Source organism: Miscanthus floridulus, chromosome 19, assembly GCF_019320115.1.
Source record: "Miscanthus floridulus cultivar M001 chromosome 19, ASM1932011v1, whole genome shotgun sequence".
Classification (NCBI taxonomy): domain Eukaryota; kingdom Viridiplantae; phylum Streptophyta; class Magnoliopsida; order Poales; family Poaceae; genus Miscanthus; species Miscanthus floridulus.
Window position 1 is genome coordinate 11,575,482 of NC_089598.1, and position 26,160 is coordinate 11,601,641.

The 26,160-nt window shown below is 45.8% G+C and overlaps 1 protein-coding gene across 1 annotated transcript; it reads right to left on the reverse strand.

The window, feature by feature from the left end:
• Positions 1-3,049: 3,049 nt before the first annotated feature.
• LOC136527500 (kinesin-like protein KIN-UB) lies at positions 3,050-14,277 on the reverse strand. Its single transcript, XM_066520257.1, has 19 exons — positions 13,828-14,277; positions 12,104-12,204; positions 11,906-12,028; positions 9,884-10,069; positions 9,568-9,789; positions 9,304-9,469; positions 9,042-9,191; positions 8,114-8,202; positions 7,761-7,964; positions 7,119-7,211; positions 6,892-7,029; positions 6,667-6,798; positions 6,377-6,518; positions 5,704-5,796; positions 5,147-5,272; positions 4,909-5,034; positions 4,300-4,443; positions 3,730-3,858; positions 3,050-3,646 (listed from the first exon to the last, which is right to left on the reverse strand). Exons 1-19 carry the CDS (start codon positions 14,015-14,017, stop codon positions 3,486-3,488), a joined length of 2,715 nt encoding a protein of 904 aa, XP_066376354.1. The 5' UTR covers positions 14,018-14,277; the 3' UTR covers positions 3,050-3,485.
• Between the last annotated feature and the right edge of the window lie 11,883 nt (positions 14,278-26,160).

Here is a 26,160-nt window from a genome sequence, read left to right on the forward strand (position 1 = left end):
CCCGATCGAGCCAGGGAGCGCAGCCAGTGACGGGAAGCCGCCACCGTCTTCGCTGCCAGGACCCGACGCCGCCCCTGTACCGCACCACTTCACTGCTACATCGCCACCGCCTTCATCGACTCGGACCGCACCACTGCCATCGCCATGGACGGCTTCAGCAGTTCCTCCCAACCCTCTGATGGTCGTTAACCTATCACCCCTCTCTCCCTCTTCTCTCTATCTTCTAGGTTTATATGAACTAGGACTTATTTATCACGAATGTAAGGTCTTTTACCCACTGATCTACACCTATATGTATCCTAGGGTCTTAACAATGGCAGCTTGGCAAAGGAGCGTTTGGCGGCGTCCATGGAAGGGTGAATGAAAATCCGCGACGATCCAAGCTGCAAAACACCGACTACCACCGGACCATTTGCAACATTTAAGCTAGCAACTAGGACCCTGAACACACCCCTAGAACAACGGACAACCTGAAGGCGACCCAGACTCATGGCCAGCAGGAGCTGGAGGGCATTGTGCATAAAGGTCATGTTCGCTTGTCTTATAATCCGTACTTTTAGCTGGAACGGTTTTTTCTCTCACAACAAATCAGCCGGAATAGTGTTTCAGTTTGTTTTTTCAGCGAAGCGAACGGGGCCAAAGTAGATGTTGAAGCGAGGATCACGCGACTAAGGAGTGACCCAGATCGACGCAGGAGAAGGCGAGGGGGCGAGCAAGGAAGGAACGATGGTGGAGTGGAAGTACGATCCTGGAGGGAGCCAACATACCTGGCGTTCGGTCCTTCACGGGCTTGTCGGCGGCGGCGTTCGTGGTGCTCAGGTCGACGACGGGCAGGCGACGCAGGCGAGGAGCAAGGTTGGCTGTGGTTGGCGGTGGTGGTGGGATGGCTGGGACGCGACGACAGGTGTGGCTGGGGATGGAGGTCTACATCGGGAGAGGAGTATTTATACTCCAAGTGAAGAGAGGAGTATTTATACTCCAAGTGAAAATTCAACCGTTCAGATCTACATCGGGAGTCCCGACGCAGATCCTAGGACTTCTGACGTTAACAGAAACACTGTTCACAACGGGTCAGAAGTCCGTAGGTGTGGCCATGCCACGGTGGCACTTGGATGCTGTGGCCACGCCACAGAGGCAGGTGGTGGGCCTACAGCGGGGCGTCTCGTCCTCCTCCTCCAGGCGTTCGTGTTCCTCGCCACGGCGGCCCTCCATGTCGAACCAGGCCCCGGGCGTCGTCCATCTCCGTGGCTCCCGAACCAGCACCACGGCCGCGACGCCGGCCTCGCGCTCCAAGTGGCGCTGGCGCTGTCGCCAGACATAATGCCTAGGCCGGGCCATCCCCGGCTTCGTCCTCGGGTTCAGCCTCATGTTCGTGCACCAGCTGCCGTCGGGCCCCGCGGGCTTTGGCCGCGGCACGCCGTCCGTGCCCACGCAGCTCCGCCTCCCCAAGTTGTCCTACTCCGGCACCACGTTCATGTACCTCGACCCAACGTTGTTCCCGCCCGTGGCGGACGCGGTGGTGGCGGCGGTGCCGGAGCTGTCGCTCCACTTCAAGTGCGGCGCGGTGATGCAGCTCTCGCTCGAGAACTACTTCATGACCGCAGGGCGCGCCTCCGTCCCCGACGCCAGATCGCCGCGGAGCTGTAGAGCGAGTAGCCACCGCCAACGCCGTCGGCCCACGTCCACTCCCCATTCAACAGGTCATCGTTGTTGTCCTTCTTTCCCACCGACGCCACCACGTCTGCCTCGGCCGCGACGGAGACCCCGCCAGCCCAAAGCGTCCTAGCGGACAGCGCGCATCCGAAGACCGGCGAGCAACGGAGCGAGGCGGCGCAGAGCAGCAGCAGAAGCAGTAGTGGCAATGGTGCTCCGTCGATCTTGAACGCTGAGTTTGTCGCAGGCATGGAAGCGGTTGGCAATAGGACGTCGAAGTTCTTGGTCCCGAACAGCTCGCTCATCGTGGAGACGGCCACCGACGTATGGCGCATGTGCACGTGCGGATCACGGCCGTGCTCGGGTACAGGAAGAAGTCGCTCGAGTTGAGCAGCAGGAAGAAGGCGCCGACCATGGGCGCCATCAGCGACGCGATGCCATGGATCCCGTCCTTGAGATGGAGTAGCCACTCCTGCACATGCAAATAAGGAACGAAACAAATACAGTAGTTGGCGGTGGCCACGTCCTCCTCCTCGCCGGCTTCTCCTGCTGACGCCGTCTATCTCCTTGCTCTCGGCGGCGACCACGTCTCCCTCCTCGGCGGCGAGGGCATTGATGATGTCGTACATGACGACGACGCGACTGTGGTTCACGGAGAGCCCATGAAGGAGCGCCGCGACCGCGGCGGGCGCGTCGGCGATGGTCGTCCCGTGCCTGGACCGCGACAAATGCGCTGCAGGCCCACCACCTGCCACTGTGGCACGGCCATAGCATCCAGGTGCCACTGTGGCATGGCCACGTCAAATGCTGGCGCTAGCGTGGCGGGCTTTGGATTGTTGGTGTGCGAAGGTAGTTGATTAAAGACCCAGATGGTCGCTTTTTTAAGTTGGAGGACCGAGATGGGAATGCCCCAAAAGTTTGAGGACGCAGGGTGCATTTTACTCTATAATATATGTCTAGATACACAGCAGAAGCTATATACCTAAAAAGCCAGAACGACTTTCAGTTGGAATAAGGGGCGTATATCTAGATAAATATCTTTAAATGCGTAACAAAAACTATATACCTAGAAATGTCAAAACTTCTTGTAATTTAGAATGGAATACCCATATAAACCCAACTTTGTATAAGCTGTTGACAGCGCCCACAAGGACGCCATGTAGGCATTGTGGGGTAGATGCTGCCGCCAGGCACCCTCTTTCGCACAAGTAATAGTGTTATCCTATTGTGCAAGGTGAGGGTTAGATCTAGGTTAATATAAAATATATTAATTAAAAAGGGTTAAATATATAAAAAAAAATCTAGTGTCGCTTAGAATTCCAAAAGTTGTGCCTCACAAAGATGATCTGAGAGCAGATATGGTAAAAGAAACGGCAGTGTCAACGCTTAAGAAATAAAATCACAGTTAGCAAATATGACTCATCTGCAGTATATAGATAAAGTTAAGCCTTCTAGGGATCAGGGAATACAGGTATACTTCAAACTGCGAAAGCACTCCTTTTGGCCTTGGTATTTTTACAGCAAAACCTTTACTAACGCTGCATTGGGTAGGTAACATCTGCTATGCTAGGATTATTACAAATAAATGAATTGCTAGTGCTGTCCAGATTTTCAACTGCCCCCTCAAAACAAAGAAAAAAATGAACTCTCGAGGAGAAAGTTGGTGCAATGCCTCTTCTGATTAGTCAGTGCGGTGCCTGCTCGTGTATGCCTGCCAAAATTAGGTAAATCAAGGGAAGATGTGCTTGATTACCAGCACTCAGAGCAATGGGCACCTCTATGTATGCACGAGATATGAAACTTCTGAGCCCCAGCTGCACTTTGTTCTGTAATCACAATTTTATTCCCAATCTCCTTATCTCTGCTTGAAGAGTGGGGCTGGATGTCACTGTCCGATATGCCAATTTCCTTATATCTTCTCGAGAACAGTCCCTTGAAATCCGAACAAGTTCCCATAGGGCACCTTCATTGATAATGTCTTTTGAATTTACTTCTGCGAAAAAGAACAAATTCAAACTTACGCATGTAGTATTGTGTGCGCGCGCGCAATAAAAGGAGGGATCATGGGAAGGATACCATGTTGTGCCAAATGACACAGTGCAAGCTCAATGTGCCGCCTAATTGGGGCAGCTTCATTATTAGCATTTTTTACAATCCAAGGAAGCGATCCATCATCGATTAATAGTGATTTTCCCACCTTATTTCCTAAAAAAAGGAGCAAAAGGCCACTTATAACAACACAAATGCATTGGACTGCTTTAAGGATCCATCAATTATTCTTCTCAATAGCACACAAGTATATTTCTCAAAATTATATCAAACATGAAAAGGCATGCCCCATTCTTAAAATTTCACATCAAGCATTCTAATACTGAGATTAGCACAACAGGAAATTCAGAGTATCGCCTCAAAGCATTGAGTTTTCAAATTTTATTTTACTTGAGCTTTTTTTCAGGCCAGTTTAGTTGTGCATTGATAAGTTCATGTTATAAAACACTTCTCATGAGTTATTAATACTGGAAAATCTGTCACAAATGCTAAGATTTGTATTCTGCAGTATGCTCCCTGTTCAAACCAAACTGCATGCAATCACCCTAATAAGGAAAACAACCACAGTACCACACAGTATAAGCATAAATACATTACCTTGAGTGGCTGCTCTAGATTCACATTTTGCAAAATTTGCAATGCCACGTGCAACTTGAGCAAGGACATCAGGGTGCCCACACCTAACCATCCCTAGCAATGCTTTAATTCCACCTTCTCCCCGCAACCGTGTTTGCAGTTTGTCTGCTTATAAAGAAAAGGTTAGTTTTTGGATAAAACAACAACAAAGCCTTTCAGTCCCAAGTTTAGTTTTTGGATACAAGCTCGTGGATAGAAGATGATCATCTTATGTTTATATATATATATATATATATATATATATATATATATATATATATATATATATATATATATATATATATATATATATATATATATATATACTCTAGGGTTAGCTAAAATAATGCTGGGGCAATGACCTGCAAGATTGACACAAGTTCTGTCAATCTAACTGAACTTTAAGAATCAAGACTCGTATATATATTTTCTGTTAACATGAAAAGAAGGAATCTAAATGTTTATATAGGTAGCAGCCACAGCCTATAATTGGCTCATCCAAAGTATTAGATTTCTGATGTATACCATTCAGTGCATTACTATCTTGCAGTAGAGCAAACTCTTGCATAACAAGCAAAAATTCAGAGTTACCATTGCCACAAAGGTTAGCTATAGCTCCAGCCACCATTCTAAGAGTTTGTGGATTCTCTGCATCAGATGCTGTCATAGACAACAAGGTTACACCTCCTTGATCCATGATAAGATCTTGATTTGTTTCTGCACGTATAAATTATTATAAAAAGATAATGAGACCAATTTCTACCACTGAGAGAAGCTCACTATCAAAGGATCTCTGTCATGAATTACAAAACAGTACTGGCCCACTGACCATTCATTGCAAGATTAGCAATTGCTCCTGCTGCTACCCTACGAATTGTCTCATCCTCAGAGCTCCTAAGTAGCGTAAGGAGGGAAGTGAGGCCACCTGCTTCTACAATCTTTTCCTGATTTGCCTCTGAAGTACACAAGGTTGAGGGTAGTTAATTGATGATATGAAATACAATTAAAGACACAATGCTGTCAGCCCATCAAGTAAAATCAAGTACCCCAGATATAGCTAAGAATCTTTATGGGGCATTTGTACATAACTATTACAGCAGTATGCTTCAACGTAAAACTTTAAAAATTCAGGAGTGAGGAGTCCATTGCATGCATATAGAGAAATGCTGTTTTACTACAAAATATGTTGGGAATAATAAGGCTTCATTGGTATGCATCCAATCCAAAATAGTTATATACTTATATGCACGCATAGGATATAAAACAGACTTTACACATAGAATGAAGCCGCTGGGTGCTGCTTAAAAGTTATGCCTGTGGCCGGAAAACATGCTCAGATAGAAACTCCATGGACAAACAAAACAATTATGAACAAGTAGCACTCACCTTCAGCTGCCAGATTTGCAACAACTTTCACTGCATGAACGCGGACATCAGGTTCTTCAGATTCAAGCAATGACAATATCTTTTTTAACCCAACTGAAATAGAGTGAGGAAATTTTAAGCCCCATATGTTTTGACAAAAATAGTTGGGATGGTATCATGGTAAGGCTGCAAAAAAGGGACAGGGTGCTTCACAAAATTCTATTTTAAGTCTATCATCTGACATTTTCGCGATGTCATCTTAAACCCAGTGATCTTACCATTCCTCATATTTCATATTTTTATCAATAGCGTGTCTACACAAGTATATTTGCATCCAAATACGTTACAAAAAAAAGGTAGCACAGTGGGACAGGTAGTATTTTAACTTGTGAGAAAATTGATTCATCATATTTCATATTATAGACAGTGCATCTGCACAAGTATCTTTGCATTCAAATACGCTACAAGTAGCACAGATGGACAGGTAGTAGTTTAGTTTGTGGGAAAATTGAAATTGCTAGCACAATAAATCCTTTTGCACACCATTTATTGTATTTAAGGAGTTCGGCAATCACTAAAATTAACTCTTAAGCCTAACAATTAGTTTACTTTTACTTTTGGAGATTGCTTACAGAGTTACAGGAAATAGGCAGATCAAGTAGAAACTGTGAGAGAATACATAAGGAACAAATACCTTGTTCAAAGAGTTTGGCAATTGGTTGCTTTGGTCCATTGCTCTGCTCTCTGGGTTGCGAACCTCGAGTCTGAGACACCAATGAATCTAAACCAGGAAATATTTTTCCTGGCCCATCTCCTTTATCAAGACTCCTCCTTGTCTGATGTGACCAAATTGGAATGAAGAGAAAACAGACCGATTATGTTAGGGTAGCATCACAGTTCAAGTCAGAAATAGAAATAAGTTACAAAGAGAAATAGCAGCTCCCCCCAGGAAAAAAAATCCTTGACAATGATAGTAACAACTACCTCACCAGCTTCCATACTCATCTGCAATAACTGACTTCTCAAAACATCTATTTCTTCTTCAAGTTTCTCTTTCTGACTAGCTTCAGCATCTAGCATTTTCCGGAGTTTTACTACCTCAGCTGTAGCTGTAACCTACAAGATGAGCGAGGGAAGCCACTTTGCTATCAGGACACTGAGGCAATAATTTGACACAAAAAGAAAAGGTTTTAAGCTAATAGCTAACACCTCCAGCTTTTTCCAGTGTGATACTTGATTCTTGAGGTCACTGGCCTCATCTTCAGCTGATTGACGTAGCATTTTCTCATTCTGCAGTAAGTTATGCACTTCTCCAGTATTATTGGATGTAGACTCAGCCTCTTTATTCTACAATGTGGAAGGAGAAAGAAATCACATTTAGAATTTCCCAAATAGCATGAGATTCACAAATTTGTAAAGCTCAATTAGGTGTGTACTTGTTTCTTGGGTGATTGTTGATGTACTTTCCACTTCTCCTCCATTATTCTTATCGAGTCTAAGTATTCTTGGTGATACTTCATTTTCTCGTTCTGCATGAAAAGGAAAACTGAAAACTGATAAATATAGCATAAATCAAGCATGATAGAGAGATAGTAATTAATTTAGGAAGCTCTAAAGTCTAAACTGAAGAGATACACTTCCTATCCTATTAGGATTAGGATATATATAAGTGTATGCAAGCAATGTGTGAGATTAACAGAGAAACATCTGATCTGAACCTTTACATATTAACATAGTTCACTTCAAAACAACAAATGGCAAGCAAAGGAACCAATATTGCAGCTGAATAGTCAACAAAAGGATATAAAAACATACTGACACTTTTCCTATTCTTTTTCTTTTGACTTGTTTTTTTTTGGAGGAAACAGTAGGTTTCCCATATACGCATAGACCCATATTGATCATAAACATACAGATTTGCCAATCTAAATAAATTCAGTTTGGATCACAGCTTATATTAGCTTGTGGACAGCAAATTACAAAGAAAAGTAGCGTCAATATCCAAGAATGAAGTGACAAGGCTAATTAGTCTACACAAAATATCAAGGTATAGTAGAATATGACGACGGTAAACAAACCTCTAATGTGATTTTGCATTCCCTTTCAGCCTCAGCAATGCGGCATTGAGCATCAGCTCTTATTCTCTCAACTTCATCATCAAAATATTTCCTTTGCCTTTCATTTTCTGCAATCAATTTATCCAATTCAATATCAAGTCTCCTACATAAGCTCTTGTAATCGAACTCTTCCTTCAATTTCACCATGTTCTCAACTTTCATTGCCTAGACATGACACAAATAAAATATTAATCACCCAATTAATGAAAAAACTTGCAACTATTCACCTATTCTGCAAAACTAGAAATTGTCACTACTTCACAACTTGAAGATGAAAGACTATAAAACCATCAAAATGTACACGGAGGATGTACCCTTTGGCCAAACATTATTGTACTTGTAGTTTCCCCCCGATGTCTTGGTGATGGACCAATTGTCACAACCAATGATGTTCTTGCAGTACCTATGAGATTGAACACCAGGTTGACCACCTTGATTAGAGCAAATAAAAGTGACGGGCAACATTTTGTGGAAATGTCAATGCCATAATGTCATTTTTATTGTACAAAATTCCACACCACCTCATGCCATTGTCAAATTTCAGGAGAATATCAATCAAAAGTTTTGTACATGTTCTTTCCAAATGTTATTACAAGATTCTTTATGATACGCAGCTCTCCTGCGTGTTCGAGAAAAACAAGATTCTTTTTAGTACAGAATAGTAGGATGAGTACTTTTCTGAAAAGAAAGAATGAAGTACTTTCACTGTTTCGCAGTAGTCCTTTTCTGCATCACACCCATTCACTGCTTACTAGTGTATGATAATCTACAAACCATGATGTACTGCATTAATATATGGTGGAAAAGGTCAAATCATTAACACATACCTCCTTTCTAGTTTCTACCCTTCTTTTGGGAAAACTGGAAATTAATTTTTGGGGTACTGTGACAAGAATTCATGCCTACATTTCAGTATGCTGATACTAAAGCGAACCTGCATTATTGTGTGGCTATTCATATGCAACAATAACACTTGTTCCAATGAGGTAAACAAGTGGCATCACCATTCAACTGGGTGATAGCATGGAACACACTGAAGCTAAATTTAGGGTGCACAAATTTTCTTTTTTTAACTTACTTTGCAGGTTTAATTGCTCTTCTAGAATAAGCATGAAGAAAAATGGAACAGTGCCCTTTAGAATTGATCATAAGTATAGCACATTTATTCTTTCTGGAGCCACACGTGCAATAATCATCTTGTTATTATTGTAAAAGAAGTATAAAGAGCATAACACATCTTACCTCCAAATGAATCTTTAAGCAATCTTGTAAGCTTAGAATCACGAACAGGTACATGAGGACTGCTTTCAGCAAGTGCATTGATGCATTTTCCCAGAGCACTTAAGGACAAGTTGATAGACTTTGCCTCTTCCAACGTATGACCCTCACTTCCTGCAAATATTAAGTCACAATATTATACGGTTGCAAATTACAAGAGACCATTACGTGGACATACACCTGAAAGGTCAGAACAAGTGTATACCATTGAGAAAACAAGACTCACCTGACTTGTCTATCCGCTCTGATCCAGCCAAGTCGACAACTACAAGCTTGCTTTTCCTAACAATAGGCGGTCTCAAAGACCCCATCATGGACGATGAATGCCCATTTTCACCAGAAATGCTGACATCCATTTCAGTTCTACCTTTTACAGACCTCCTGACATTCACCTTCACAAAGGATTTCATTTCACGATATCAATCACCAGAAATACTATAGTTGTAAAGGCGTACAGATAGGTAAACAAACTCAAGAAACATAAGCATACCATGAGGATCGCATGACTTCGTGATGATTCTGTGTTTAACTTTGTATTTGCAGCAACACGATGAGCCTCACCCACCCTTAGAAGGTCCACAAAGCTTTTTTGATCCCTAACTTCAACTACTGTGGCTCCAGGCAATGAAACATCCCCAGTCCTTGGGTCTTCTACAATGGCTATATTATCATTTACAGGATCAAGGAGATCTTGTATCATCTCCATGTACAACTGTAACAACCATCCAGTATACATTGTTACAACATCCCAAAGGGACTAGACTAATAGATACAACCACAACCACAAAAGGCCCATCATCACAAACCTGAAGATATGATACTGAGACAGAATCAGTCCCAGGTGTTATGTCTGCTAGAATATCCTCCATAGCACGAACCATGATTCCCCTAGCAGCAGTGTCTTCTTCACCAAGTCTTCCCAGTGTAAAAGTTTTCCCAGTACCAGTCTGGCCATATGCCATAACTGTACCATTATATCCCTCCATAACACTCTGCAAAACACAGAGAATTCTATATTGGTATAGACATTGATAAGGAAGTAACACATAAAAGTAATCAACTATTAGTAATGGCCAGAAGAAAATATTAAAGGGGCTGAATGGTTGCTTTGTCCTTTCTTGTCAACTACTCCATCCATGTATTAGGATTAAAAACTTCATAAAATGTTGACCAACAGCCAGTGAAATTATATGCATGCTTAGTGTATAAAAGTTATATGAATAGATTTGTTTAATATGGCATTGATTTTGTAGCAACCGATGATATATTGTAAGAGAAACTGATGGTCAAAGTGTACCTCTAAAGACTTTAAAATCCTAATACTCCTACTAAAAATGAACAGATCAAGTATAAGCTATAAAAGATGCTGTACTTTCAAAACAACAACAACAACATAGCATTTAAGTGCCAAGCAAGTTGGGGTAGGCTAGAGTTGAAACCCACTAAGAGCCTCAAGTCACGGTTCAGGCACTTCAATAGCTGTTTGCCTGCTTTCCAAGCACTCCTATTCAAACATAGATCTCTAGGTATATCCCAAGCTTTCAAATATCTTTTTATTGCCTCCCCCCATGTCAATTTCGGTCTTCCTCTACCTCTCCTCATATTATTAGCTTGGCTTAGGACTCCACAATGCACTGGTGCCTCTGGAGGTCTCCTTTGGACATGGCCAAACCACCTCAACCGATGTTGGACAAGCTTTTCTTCAATTGGTGCTACCTCTAGGCGATCACGTATATCATCATTCCGAACTCGGTCCATTCTTGTGTGACCATAAATCCATCGCAACATACGCATTTCTGCAACACTCAGTTGTTGAACATGTCGAATGTTTGTAGGCCAACATTCTGCTCCATACAACATAGCCGGTCTAATCGTTGTTCTATAAAACTTGCCTTTTAGCTTTTGTGGTACCCTCTTGTCATAGAGAATGCCAGAAGCTTGTCGCCACTTGATCCACCATGCTTTGATTCTATGGCTGACGTCCGCATCAATATCTCCATCCCTCTGTAGCATCGATCCCAGATACCGAAAGGTATCCTTCTTAGGCACTACTTGACCTTCCAAACTCACATCTCCCTCCTCCTGTGCAGCTCCGCCAAAGTCGCATCTCATGTATTCGGTTTTAGTTCTGCTCAATCTAAAACCTTTAGACTCAAGGGTCTGCTGCCATAACTCTAGTTTCCTATTTACTCCCGCCTGGCTTTCGTCCACTAACACTACATCATCAGCGAACAACATACACCAAGGGATATCCCCTTGTACGTTCCTAGTAATCTCATCCATTACCAAGGCAAAGGGATACAGGCTTAAGGCTGACCCTTGATGAAGTCCAATTTTAATCGAGAAGTAATCTATGTTACCATCGTTTGTTCGAACACTAGTAACAACATTGTTGTACATATCCTTGATGAGGGTCACGTACTTTGATGGGACTTTATGTTTGTCCAAAGCCCACCACATAACATTTCTTAGTATCTTGTCATAAGCCTTCTCCAAGTCAATGAAAACCATGTGGAGGTCCTTCTTCTGCTCTCTAAACCGCTCCATAATTTGTACTTTCAAAACAAATTCTAGGCAATTACAAAATTGTTTCCATGTCTGGAAACCTTATCATGAAGCAATTTGCAATACCATGCATGCTCACAAAAACGAAAAAAAAGGGGCATTAAAAAGATCAGGAGCATTCAATACACAACGTCACATCATATGTAATATTTCAGTAAATGAATCATATAACTTATTATGACTACCTTCAAATGAGAAAAAAAAACAGAAAGGTCAAAATAATGAACTCCAAAAGTTGCGATAAAAGCTTGAGATTCATATACCTCCACAACTGGTTTCGCGACAACTTCATACACTCGCTTTTGTGAAGAAAACTCTGTGAGAACTTCATCGAATTCGTATGTTTCTGACTCCCAATTATTTTTACGAAGCTTTAACCTTTTGAGCTTCATAACAAATTTCCATCAGGTTAGACAACAAAAAAAATTGTCACAGCATGCTAAAGAGAAACCAAGCTACACCTCTGGCTGAAGTTCAACACAATCACCGAAATCTGAATCTGCCGCCAACTCTTCTGCATTCCTAGGTCTAAGCCTTACAGCAACCCTTACTCTACTAGAAACTGCAAGGACCAGGGAGGGATAGATTCTTCAGTTGACCAAAAATATAGATACTCGATCAAATCAAAATAGCCAGAAAGCAAAACAAGAACAGAGAGTTATTTATAATTTCAGCATTACACATAATGCCAACCAACAATTCAATCCTCAAATATTTGGAATCATCAATTAGGAAGTAGTTGCGCACAGCATGGAGTTTGCAATATGAAATTTAACCGTCTATGCACTAGCAGAGTAGCTATCAACATTGCAAGATGCAATTTAAATATTTAATAGCTTACGCACTAGCAGAGTTTCCATGGACCAACAATGGGAGACAATTTGTACATTTGGCACGCAGTCAAAAAAAAAATCTAAGAAATGAGACAATTTAAGCAACCCAATAGAATTCCTAGTAATTCTTCTATTGGGTAGATTAAAGAAGACTCAGATAGGAATGATCATATCACAGCATATAGTAAAGCAAAGTAGGCATAAAACGAGTGTAAACTACTACTCAATAGTCAATATCATTACTGCTTAGTAGTTCTTCTGAAACATCTACTACAATAAAGCAACTTTCCATAGGGTACTTTTCTAGGCATGGTAGTAGAGTTAAGTACTTAAATAGCCATGTACAATCACACAGGCATGACAAACTGACAGAACACAAGAGAACGACCAAACATAGTAGAACAGGAACTTCAAAACACTGCATAGAAGTATCCAAAGCAAACTCAGAAGAAATTTTAAACGATATCCAAAAAAACGAGTCATTTTCCACATGCACTTGACCTTAGCTGATAAGAAATTCACTGGGACTGGAAATCCACATCCGGTATAATTAAGAGAGTGTTACTGCTACTGGTTTCATATGAATTTAGGACAGTCTCTTACATGGAAGAGGACTGAGCTATCTTAATATAAATTGTAGCTCACTAATTCTACACATAGTAACAATTGGGTGTCATCCTCTCCAAGGTAAACTAACCACGAGATGAGTACTGAGCCAGCAAGAAGACACATTTACCAACTGCGGCACTTCATTATTCTCAACAGCTGTATCAGTTTTGCAGCTTAAAGTGAGATGGTTGGTTGTGGAGGGGTGCAGGGAGCTCGTGGTCATCACGACATGTATGCAACAACAAAGATATCATGCCGTGACCAAAACAATATCCCTCCCGAGTCAACCAAACCGCCATTCCATTCTGGAGGTAGCTGAACAACGACATTTACCTAGTGAAACGCACAACGTCAGTTCCGAAATGGGTGCGATTGCTCTGCAGATACGTCACACACTTGCACCAACACAAGCAAATCGCTCAACTAGCAAGCCCAGAATCTGGATGAACTCGACAGGCCGATCGCGCTATAGCAAAACATTAGAAATCAAATTGGTACTAGCGATCCGCAGCTAAATTTACGTACGTGAATGAAAAGAGTAAAAATCCCCACAAAATCGCGTGAGTGCAAGCAGCGACTCGGAAACAGCGAAGCAGGCCAAGTTACCCAAATGCAGATCAGAGCAGCTCCGAATCCATCCACAAACCCACCCAAACCCCCGCAGAGCCAAAATCCAAATCCGGATCCCACTCCGCACGACCAGAGCGGCGGAGCCAGAGCAAGAGCGAGCCACACGAACCCACCTCCATCCGACGCCGCGCGGCTGGGGAGCGGGCCCGAGCTGGTGCGCCGGTACGCGCCGCCCGCCGCCGCCGCCGCCGAGGAGAGGCGTTGCTTCCCCGCGGCCGTCTTGGGCGTGGCGCTGAAGCCCTGCCGGTCCGGCTTCGCGCTCATCCTGGGGCCCACCCCGTTCCTCACCCCGCTGCTCGCCATATAGCACCCCCCCACTCCCACGTCCCACCACCACCACACGGGGCTCGTGAGGTGAGACAGAGGGAGAGGGAGGGAGGGAGACGGCGAGATCACGATTCACGGGCGGGGCGTGAGCGCGGAGAGGGGGGAGCACGGACGCCGAGGATTAAATGCGGGGAGGGCCGGAAAGCGGGCGGCGCGGGGCCCACCGACAGCGAGAGAGCGGATGCGAAGGGTCGCTTGGCCGGCGAGCGAGTTGGTGTGGGGAAGAGCCGAAGAGGCTAGGACGGGGAGGACGAAGGGGAGAGCGCAGCCTTCAGCTGTGTCGCGGGGTGTGTGTCCCGGGGCTCGCCGTGTCGGCTCAGCCCCCAGTCACTGCAAGGTGGGCCAGGGATTCGTGGGTCCCACTGGTCAGTGATCTGGGTGGGTGGGATCCGCCGACGTGCGAGGCTGTTCCGTGCGGCCGAGGCATGTATGTACCCGTGGGGCCAGGTTAGCGGGCTGCATTTGAATTTGGCTGGCATACGGAGGGTTGGGAGTGGGGAAAGAGAGGTGTGTAGAAAAGCTGTGACGACTGTTGCTTTCTTTATGTGTTTGGGCCCTTTTCGTCCTGGGATTTGATCAGTTTAATCCAACCTTGGCCTTGTTTAGATCACCTCCAAATTCCAAGTTTTTTTACTTTCTTCATCATATCAATTTTTGGACGTATACATGGAGCATTAAATGTAGGTAAAAAAATAACTAATTGCACAGTTTGGTTGTAAATCACGAGATGAATCTTTTGAGCCTAGTTAGTCCATGATCGGACAAAGTTTGTCAAATACAAACGAAACGTGCTACAGTGTCCGAATTGCAAAAATTTGCAATCTAAACAAGGCCTTCGAGGGGTTTCGATGGAGGGGGAATGGTTCAAAAATTGGAGCAACTTTTTTTAGATTCCTTTTTGCGGGTGTTGTGTAAACTCTTTTTTTTTTCTTTTGAAAAACGCACGTCACTAGGACAGAGTAAAGATGACCTTTCTTCACTACTACTAGTCCATAAATAAGTTGCCAATCAAAGATTTATGGAACGTCACCTATCAGGGTATCATGTGTTCTGTTGGATAATCAAAGAGCAAAGCATGAGATTTGCAAATTCTCAATTCCCATATCAATATCATCCACTCGATCATCTCTATGCTAACCTTATCGAAAAGAAATAGCGATCGCGTCGTTGTCAATGATACTGTCAAAGTGTGTATTGCTCAAGACCTCAAGTTCAATCCAGTTGGTGCCATGTTTCAATCGGTCTACTAGTTTCTTGGGGGAGTTCACAAGCAATAACTCATTCTCCTTTCCCTTTTGAGGTTCAGTTGAATTTGATCCTACTGTCCGTCCTTCGTGAACCCCTGTTGTGTCGTCAAAACCCCGGAGGCAGAGGTAGGGCAGGTAGACAGCCAGCCTTGAGGAAGAGCCTGAACCGCCCTTTCTTGGCTTGCAATGTACTAGTACCATAGAGCTATCATCCGTGCTACTGACACACTGAAAGACTTACGTATACCACACAGTTGTTCAGTTGGTAGCACACAGTACTGTACTCTGTACACCATCAAGAACTCCATTTTGTCAAGTGTCTCCCAGGAAAGAGAGAGCTAGGAGCTTCAGATGTTGAACGGCGAACGCAACAGGACATCCCTTTCACCTTTGAGTTCGTCGGTCCCTGTAACGATTATGCTTACCGTGCAAGATCATTTTTTTCATGCTCACGTCAAGGTCACGTGTGCTTCTTTAAGCACGTACTGATTACACCATAAAAACTAGGACTAGGACTAGTCCCTAATGGCCTGTTTCCCTGTAGTTTTATACATCTAGGGACTAGGCTACTTTGTGGTTAGGTTCAAGGTAACCTCTCTTGAAGGTAAAAACAAAATCGGTCGGTTCCATTTTTCTGAAGAATTATGATTCAATTAGTCACGAAGGGAAGATAAAGGACTTAACTTTTGAAGCAATGCTTAGTGGATCGGAGTTGGGCTAGCTTCTCTGTACCTCCGGTGGTTGGGGCGACCAGAGACCAGAGGAGGGTCAAGAGGAGCTTGAGATAGAAGAATGATCGCCTAATCTAATGCGCTATGATCGATCTTCCGTAAAAGGCGTAGACAGATGTTCTTACACAATGCATGCATGATGGATGCATTATCAGTATTTGTTTGTTGACAGACAGCTTCCAAATTGAAGTTCCATCCTGATTTCTCTTCTGATCAGAATCCAGAGCTGAAGTGCGCTGCATGAAACAACAAGAAAATGCTCGCTGGCAACCTCACTTATAAATCAGGGGGAAAAAAGATTAAGCTAGCAAAGTCAGTGCACAATGCATAAATATATCAAGCTCGTACTTTCTCGGACGTAAAAGACCGGAGAATCCGCATCTAGCGCCGCTACCTGCTAGGTTTGTGTCTGTTCATGCAGCGCAGATTGTTGCCCTCTCCTTGGAGTCTTCCTGTCCCATTGCTCGATGCTCGCAAGTACTAGCAAGCATGCCGTTCACAAGCGCTGTTTAGCTAGCTACAGGGCAGAGACAAGGAGAGCAAGATTGAGGCCAAAACCAGAAGCTGCCTTGGATCCATCCCTGTCCGTGTTCCTCCGCTGAAAATTGGCAGCACCCGGATTGGCGGATTGCTGAAGTGAGACTGTCTTGGCTTGGACACTGTAGCTGCATGCAGGCGGACCTGTTGACCTGTCTGTCTGTCCTATCTCCTATGTACGGTTCGTGGAAACACAATTCTGAACACTAAGACAAAGATGGCAGGTTTAGCAGATGAGGTGCAGGCGTGCAGCATCAGCTGCCTCCTGATGTACATAATTGATCATGATTCATGAAGAAACGGCTTTTGGCGATGGCGAGATCTCCTGGAATCCAAGAACGATGATCATGCAGCGAGGCAGGAGCGGGAGAGCACACTCCACCGTGCATGCACACGTGCACGGCCGGATCTGGAAAGGGCAGGCATGAAAAGGTGAAATCGGAAGAAGGATGAACACGCCATGAATCCATCCATCCATCCATGGCAGAGTACCGAGCTTTTCAACACAGAATTGCACATGTGCGTGTACGTACTCGAGCTGATCACATGGCGAGGCAGGCAGGCGAGCGGATCGCATGGGCAGGGCAGCCGCCACAGCGCGGCATAAAAATGTCTCTTTTACCGTTGCCCCGATCCCTCCACATTACAAGAACTGGAGATACAGGCATTGGAGAGATGTGGTCAGGTCGAACTCGTGAAAGAAAGATACTGCCAGTTGCCCAGTGGCAGGTGCATGGCCTTTGGCACATGAAGAGCAGGGATCGTGTGGGCCTCGGTGCAGTGCAGATGGGACAGGAAAGAGAAACCTACAGCCAGCAACCCAGCATGAGCATGACATTCCCTGGCTGCTTGCCTCTGCTGATATGATATCCCAACCTGTAGAGAGTGCAGCCGTAATCAGACTCATCAGAGAGACCCATAACCTGATAGTGTAACCATAACCATCTCTAGTCCACTTCGGCATCGCATCTCCCAGATCTCATGATATCTATTGGCTGCTGGCGTTTGGCAGGTCAGATCAGATCTACGCTCTGGTCCATGGCCAACACCTCAAAAGCCCTGGTGTGATGGACTGGTGGCCCCCAAGCCTTTCAGATTTCAGTTGAGATTTGCAGTACAGGTATAAAAAGACTGTATCTGAATTTCAAGCTAGTTCCATTAATTAAGTGTCATCAGGCGCAGTCTCCAATTCAGCTGCTGAAGCGACGACCCCCTGGGTGGTCTGGCCCGCGGGTTGGGCGCACGTTGCTTGGCGCGTGGCATGTCGGGGGTTCGGGGCGGCGGGCGCGGCGCAGGCAGCCACGACGACGACGGTTCGTGGCCGACGGGGACGGATCGGTCCTGCTCCCGGTCCAGTCCCTTTCCGGGCGGCCGGCGGATCAGATGGATGGGCCATGCGGATGCGGCTGCAGGCTTTGCAGCCAGCAAGGGTACGGACGTAAGTAGGGTGAGTAATGAGTTGAGTGGCGTGCATTGCTGGAGAGCTACTTCGCTGTTCCATTATCGGATAATAAGGCCAATCAGTTGGTTGGTAAATCAAAGCAAAGGCATGGTGTTGGTGGTGAACAGAACTGAGTACGTTGCCTGTGTGTGAGTTCTCATGTCCGTCCATGGCCTGCCAACATTACTGGAAACCCATCCTTTATCGAGGGCTTCTGGATTTGTAAAGGACTAGATCTCGAGCACTCAGCAAAAGCTATATTTACCGAGGGCCAGCCCCAGAAGCCCTCGGCAAAGATAGGCCCTCAGCAAAGTGGTCCTCGGCAAAGAAACGGCCCTCGGCAAAATAAATCAAATTGGCCCTCGGCAAATATGGTCGGATGGGTCACGGCGGCCACTGGTGTCAGTCTTTGCCGAGCGCCCGCCGTCAGGCACTCGGCAAAGATTTTTATTTTTTATTTAAATTTTCTTTGCCGAGGGCCATTGGTCAAGCCCTCGGCAAAGATCCCCTTTGCCGAGGGCCAGGCTAGGCCCTCGGCAAATATTTTTTTATTTTTTTTTTATTTTCTTTGTCGAGGGCCATTGACCAGGCCCTCGTCAAAGATCCCCTTTGCTGAGGGCCAGGCTAGGCCCTCGGCAAAGATTTTTTTTTTTGGTTTTTTGAACCCAGTTTTTTGTGGTGCTATAATACATTATTTCAAACTCAATTTTAAAATTTGGGCCAATTTTGACTTTTTTTATATATTTCCATAATTTATTTCTTTTTGTTGATTTTTTCGAATATTTCAAATTTGAACCGCAGGTGGATGGAATAATACAATTTAGTGATTCGAAAAATGTTATTCATGGTATTTGGTGTATGTTGAGTCCCTATCCATGAACTCGCATCAAATTTCGGGCATCTTCTTCACGTAACATGACGAGGAACTTGTCGGAAAAGTGTTTTTAAATTATATAAAATCCATACGAAGTCCGAAAATCACGAAACATGACACCTCGACAAGTTTCGTGATTTTCGGACTTCGTATGGATTTTATATAATTTAAAAACACTTTTCCGACAAGTTCCTCGTCATGTTACGTGAAGAAGATGCCCGAAATTTGATGCGAGTTCGTGGATAGGGACTCAACATACACCAAATACCATGAATAACATTTTTCAAATCACTAAATTGCATTATTCCATCCACCTGCAGTTCAAATTTGAAATATTCGAAAAAAAATCAACGAAAAGAAATAAATTAGGGAAATATATCAAAAAAAGTCAAAATTGACCCAAATTTTAAAATTGAGTTTTAAATAACGTATTATAGCACCACAAAAAAACTGGTTCAAAAAACAAAAAAAAAATCTTTGCCGAGGGCCTAGCCTGGCCCTCGGCAAAGGGGATCTTTGCCGAAGGCCTGGTCAATGGCCCTCGGCAAAGAAAATTTAAAAAAAATAAAAAATCTTTGCCGAGGGCCCTGGATCTGAGCCCTCGGCAAAGGGCCCAACCCTAAACCGGCCAGCGGCCTGGCCCAAAATCCCCGCCCACATTTTCGCCGCCTCTGCTCGCCCCGCCGACGCCGCCCCAGAGCTGCCCCGGGGGCGCGCCCTGCCTCCCCTCCCCATCTCGGTCAAGCAAGGGGAGCTCGGCCGCGCCGGCCTTCCCGCCGCCCCGGCCGGCCCTCCGGCGGCCCCCCGCGCCGGCCTTCCCGCCCCCCCCCCCCCGCGCCGGCCTCCCCGCCCCGACACCAGCCCCTAGGCCGCCCCTGTCACCGGCTGCTGTTGGAGGGGAGGAGGCACAGGGTGAAGTAAGAGGAAGAAGAGAAGGAGAAGAGGAGAAGGAGGAAGGGGAGGAGAAGGAGAAGAAGAGGAGGAGGAAGAGGAGAAGCGGAGAAGAGAGAAGGAAAGAGGGGGAGAGGAGTACTCCGACGCCGCTCGACCTCGCCGGAGAAGAAAGTGACCCCCGCACCGCGACGCCCGACTCTACCGCAACCCTAGGTAAAACTCTCGTTGTCGGCCTTCGTGCCGTATGTGGTTGTGTGGGCCTTCGTGCCGTAAATTGATATGAGGGCCTTCGTGCCGTTGTGGTTGTCGGCCTTTGTGCCGTTGTGAATGCCGACCATCCTGTCGTTTTTTTTGCAGGTTTTGAAAACCTCCCCGTGCAGGGGAGGTGCTGCCAAAATTTTGAACAAACAATTATCTATTGCCTTTTTATGCAGGAGAAGAGCACGTCGGAGGGGACCCGGAGGACCCCGATCGTCTTCGTCGGCGTCGCGGTTCTGCCTGCACTGCGTCGCCTCGCCACTGCATCGACTCGCCACTGCCCCGCTAGCCTGACTTCACCGACACCCTAGGTATAAATAACCTCTTTTTCCGCATGTCTGTCGTAGCCCGCGCATAACCCAGTTAGGCGTCTCCTATCCGAAAGAGATACGGTCGTAGGTATGCGGATCTTTGCATATCTGCGACCGTATCTGTTTTGGATTGTCCACATTTTTTGGACAGCCCGCGGATGCGTAGATGGGTTAGTTTCCATGGTCCACTCTAGTCCGAGACGGAGTTTTGGCATCACCTCCCTGTTGTTCTCCGGATACACACTCTCCCTTGCAGGACGTGTATTGGGAGAACAGCGAGGAGGTGCTGTCGAAATTCTATCTTGGAGAGGAGCGGAGCCTGGAAACTGACCTCATCTACGCATCCGCGGGTGGGATTAGGACCTATCCTCACCTATTAGACATTAGGAACACCGCGTAGATGCAATTGATGGTCACAATACTCTGTGATGTAAATGTTAAAGGATGGAGGACCGTTAGTGGATGTACACGGGCTAGAGAAGTGGGAGTGACTACGACTATGAATGGGTGAAGGGGACAGATCGTTTCTTGAAACATGCATTTGGCCCAGGAGCAGGAGGACATTCTCTAGTTTGGTGTCCCTGCAGCAAATGTGACAACAGGAGAAAGGTAGACGAGAAGACCATGGGTAGACATCTTGTGTTCAATGGTTATACGCCTGGCTACCAGCAGTGGATCTACCATGGTGAAGTAGATCGTATAAGAGCGGAGGTGGTGAGAGCATGCCTCGAGGCTTTTGATGATGATGTCGGGGTAGCAGACATGCTAGATGACGCCCACCAAGCTCACTTCGCTGAACGACGTGAGAAGGAGGAGATGGAGGAATCCGCAAAGGACTTCTACAAAATGTTGCACTCAGCATAGAAACCCCTTCATGAGCGTACAATGATTTCTCAGCTGGATGCGGTTGGACGCGTAATGGGGTTGAAGGCCGAGTTAAACCTGAGTCGAGAAGGCTTCGATAAGATGTTGGCCGTGTTTGGCACCATGCTATCGGAGAAGCACACTTTGCCGATGAACTTGTACGAGGCAGAGAAACTCCTTCGTATGCTTAAGATGCCATATGACAAGATACATGTTTGTCCGAAGGGGTGCGTCCTATTTAGGAAAGAACACAACGACGCAAATTACTATCCGAAGTGTAAATCCTCCAGGTACCTGGAGGTAGACTCTGGTGATGGTCAGAAAAAGCAGCTTTTGATCCCCACGAGAGTGCTACGGCACCTTCCTTTCCTACCGAGGATCCAACGGCTATTCATGATCGAGGAATCCACGAAACAGATGACATGGCACAAAGATGGCAAACAGTACAATCCTAGGAAGATGGTACATCTGTCTGATGCTGAAGCATGGACGTACTTCAATGACAAACATCATGACAAAGCAGCTGAGGCCCATAATGTACGTGTCGCGCTGGCAACAGATGGGTTAAATCCTTATGGAATGATGGCTGCCCCATACACATGCTGACCCGTTTTTGTTATCCCCCTCAATCTCCCTCCCGGCATCTCCTTTCAACGGCATAATATATTCTTATCGTTGATAATTTCTGGACACTCGGGGAGTAATATGGGTGTGTTCATAGAGCCTGTGATTGATGAATTGATCCACGCTTTGGAGAAGGGGGTATGGACATACGACCGAGCTACAAAGACAAGCTTCAAAATGCACGTTTGGTATCACTACTCCCTGCATGACTTCCTAGCGTATGGGTTATTTGCTGCCTGGTGTGTTCACGGGAAGTTCCCATGCCCAATATGCAAGGAAGTTGTGAGGTTCATTTGGTTGAAGAAGGGTGGCAAGTATTCGTCGTTCGACCAACATCGTCAGTTCCTCCCTCTAGACCATGAATTCAGAGAAGACATCAAGAGCTTTACGAAAGGTGTCAAAGTGACAGACCCTAAACCGCACTTGAGGACTAGTGCCGAGGTTCGTGCTTAGATAGATGCTCTCATGCCCAATGAAGAAGGTGGTTTTGTGGGATATGGTGAGGAACATATGTGGACTCATAAGTCTGGCTTGACGAGGCTCCCCTATTTCGATGACCTTCTTCTGTCACATAATATTGATGTAATGCACACTAAAAAGAATATCGCCGAGGCACTTTGGGAAACTCTCATGGACACTGACAAGTCTAAGGACAACGTTAAGGCTAGAGTGGATCTAGCGACGTTGTGCGATAGACCGAATCAAGCGATAGACCGAATCTAGTGGCCGAAATAAGAACTGGAAAAGGCCTAAGGTCAATTTCGTCTTGCAAATCGATCAAAGGAGGGAAGTACTAAAATGGATCTAGACGTTAATGTTTCCAGATGGATATGCAGCGAATCTTAGCAGGGGAGTGAACTTAGGCACTCTACGAGTCAACAGGATGAAGAGTCATGACTACCACATATGGATTGAGCGGCTTCTTCCGGCGATGGTCTGAGGCTATGTCCCTGAGCATGTTTGGCTAGTGCTGGCAGAGTTGAGCTTTTTCTTCTGCCAGCTTTGTGCCAAGGAGATATCTTAGACCGTCGCTCAGGATTTGGAAAAAGCAGCACCTGTGTTGCTCTGTAAGCTGGAGAAGATCTTTCCACCCGGCTTCTTCTTGCCGATGTAACATCTGATTGTGCACCTCCCGTTCGAGGCACGTTTGGGGGCCCGTGCAGGCCCATTGGTGCTATCCAATCGAGCGATGTCTAAAGACTCTTTACAAAAAATATATAAATAAAGCCAGAATTGAGGCTTCCATTGCAGAGGCATGCCTTCGGGAGGAGGTGGCAAACTTCACAATGCAATACTACAAGCCAAACCTTCCTAGCAATCATAATCCACTCCCTCGTTATAATGCTGGCGAAAATGAATCAACCCTCAGCCTTTTCCAAGGCCAACTCGGTAGTGCAAGTGGATCAACCCCGAAGCTATTGGGAAATGAAGAGTGGCGCAATATCATGCTATATGTGTTTAATAACCTTACCGAGGTGCAGCCATTCATCAAGTAAGTTCTCAACAAACTTGTTTCAATACGTCGTCACTATTCTGCATCCAACCCCATTGATTCTCGTTCGAACAGGGAATTTGTTCGTGAATTCTGGCATCAATCAAGGGATCCTACCTCGCATGAACAAGACACCCTTGTTTCGCAGGGTGCGGGAGCGGGGAGGCCTAATTTCATTTCATGGTTCAAACAAAAGGTAATGTCCAATTTAGCTCGTACGTTCGATCGTCCAAGGTGATCATACGTTTGATTAATATAACGATCTATCATGCTTCACCTTGTAGGCCCAGACCGGTTCGTCCATGAGTGACGAGTTGAAACAGGTTGCAAACGGCTGTGACGTTAGGGTGAAGTCATTTACCGACTATGATGTGAACGGATATCGCTTCCACACAACAAGTTACGAGCAGATTTGGCCCAAACAAAAAACCACAAATAGCGGAGTTTGTACGCCCGACACTGATGGCCTCGACTATCATGGTAGAGTTGAGGAAATCTATGAACTCTCATTTCATGGAGATAAACCTCTTAAACCTATCATGTTCAAATGCCACTGGTTTAATCCTCGATCAACGAGATGAACCCCTCATCTTGGGCTAGTCGAGATTCGAGAAGATTCCATCTATCCTGGAAAAGATGTCTACATTGTGGCTCAACAGGTTGTGCAGGTGTATTATACTCGATACGCCAACCAAGACAAAGAGGATCTTAAGGGTTGGGTTATTGTGCACCAGGTATCTCCACATGGTAAACTACCTGCCCCAAACGATGATGATTACAACTTCAACGCAAACACATATGATGGACAGTTCTATCAAGAAGATGGGCTACCAGGCACGTTTGAGATAGTCTTACCCGAAGCAATCGAAATGGAAGTAGACAATGAAATGGTTGATGGCGAGGTCGATGGAGATGTGGTGGTAAATACCAAGGACATAGCAATGCTTGAGCGATTACTTCTAGGCAATGACTACGATGACAACATAGAACCTTCGGATAGTGTTGCCCATTTGGACAATTTTGACAGTGATGATGAGACCTATGATCCCAATCATGAAGATTATTCCTAATACATGTAATACTGTGCTTTTTTAATTTGTGTTTTGTTTATATATTTTGAATCTATTTCTAATATATGTACTAATTAGTCTTGTTCATTCTTTGTGATTGCAGGTGATTGAACAAAGATGGTGAGCAGACGTCCACGCCGTGACACACCCTCGGTTTATGGGAGAGACCGCCCTCTCCTTCGAGGTGAGGGGTCGTCGTTCGAGGCAGCATCCGTAGGAGGTGACGAGAGGAGGACCAGGGGCAGCAGCCGTAGGAGGCAGCGGTCTCCTCCCTCGCCACATGACGAGGTGCTAGAGGAGGAACACGTGACGGCCACAGCCAAGTCCTCATCGGAGGACGAGAGGGGTCAGCAGATGGGCGAGGGAGGTGAGGCGCTCGAGGGTGAGGGAGGCGAGGCGCTCGAGGGTGAGGGAGGCGAGGGGCTCGAGGGCGAGGGAGGGGTTACCGCTACCCAGACTCCCTACGAGCGAGGTCCCGCGAGCCTCCCTCCGGTTCCACTTCCTCACAACCGCCCAGTGATTCGGCCTATGGCAAAGAGGTAAGTAACTATAGATGTTATCACAACTACTTCATAAGATATGTTGGAAATCATAAGAGAAACTGATAAATTTTCTTAATCACTTGTGCAGGGCTTGGTTGGTTTTGTCAGGTACTCTAGCACGCACCCCTGCGAGCATCCTTGGTGTTTTGTGTAGGAAATGGTATCCCGGCATTGTGCAACTGTCCGAAGAGCCGGTGGTGCAGGAGCCGACCTCCAACTGGGACAGGTACGCGCTGGTCACGGATGACACTTATCGCAACAAGCAGGAGCGGGTATTGGCGGAGTTTTGGGTAAGTTTCTCTCGCACAACATTGCTTAATACATCTCATTCATTGGTTAAATGTTTTATTGAAATAATGAATGGATACATCGGTTTTGTATGCAGAAATTTTTCAAGGCCGAAGAAGGACTTGAGGCCCAGATGGATCGGGCGGCTGCCGTAGCTTGTAGGAAGTACGTCATCGAGATGCACCACCATGGGTGCGTCCAAGCCCACATAGACTACTACAGGTCGGTACTTAAGCAGTCCCTCCCCAAGCCTCAAGCAAGACTGATTACGCTGACCCAGGACCAGTACCTTGAGGTAGGTGAATAACATTCATAATGATTCGTTTTGATATTAAGTAGGTTCAATTTCATCTTCTTATATGTCAAATACTCGATGACTTGTAGGTGATTCCCTGGTGGTGCCGATCGTATCCCGAGTGCTGGGCCATGATCGTGGACAAGTGGTTATCATAGGACTTTATTGACACGCGCGAGAGGCAGCAGGAACAGCGTCTGATGAGGCAAGGTTCAACTCTCCATCAAGGCAGCCGTAGCCTCCCCGGATACAAACAAGCATACGTAAGTGATTTCTTTCATTTATTTTGATGCTCAATTCTACTTGATTTCTCACCATCTTCCCGTCTTTCTCGCAGGAGGCTGCGCACCCGGGCGAGGAGGTTTCGGAGTTCTCTGCGTGGGCTATGTCCCACATGGGCAGGGTGTCGTCCTCTGTCTCCTTCGACCCGGCTGCCCCGCCCTAGGTGTACTCTGACCCGAGCGTGTACACTAAAGTCCAAGAGTACACGTCCTCGGTAAGGGAGATCTATGGGGAAGATTACAATGTGCGCACTGAGCCCATTGATGCAGAGACGATCATGAGGCTCGGAGGAGGCAAGAAGCACGGGCGGCTGTGGATTGCAGACGGCGCCATCGACTCCACCACTGTTCCCTCCCTCGACGCTATCCG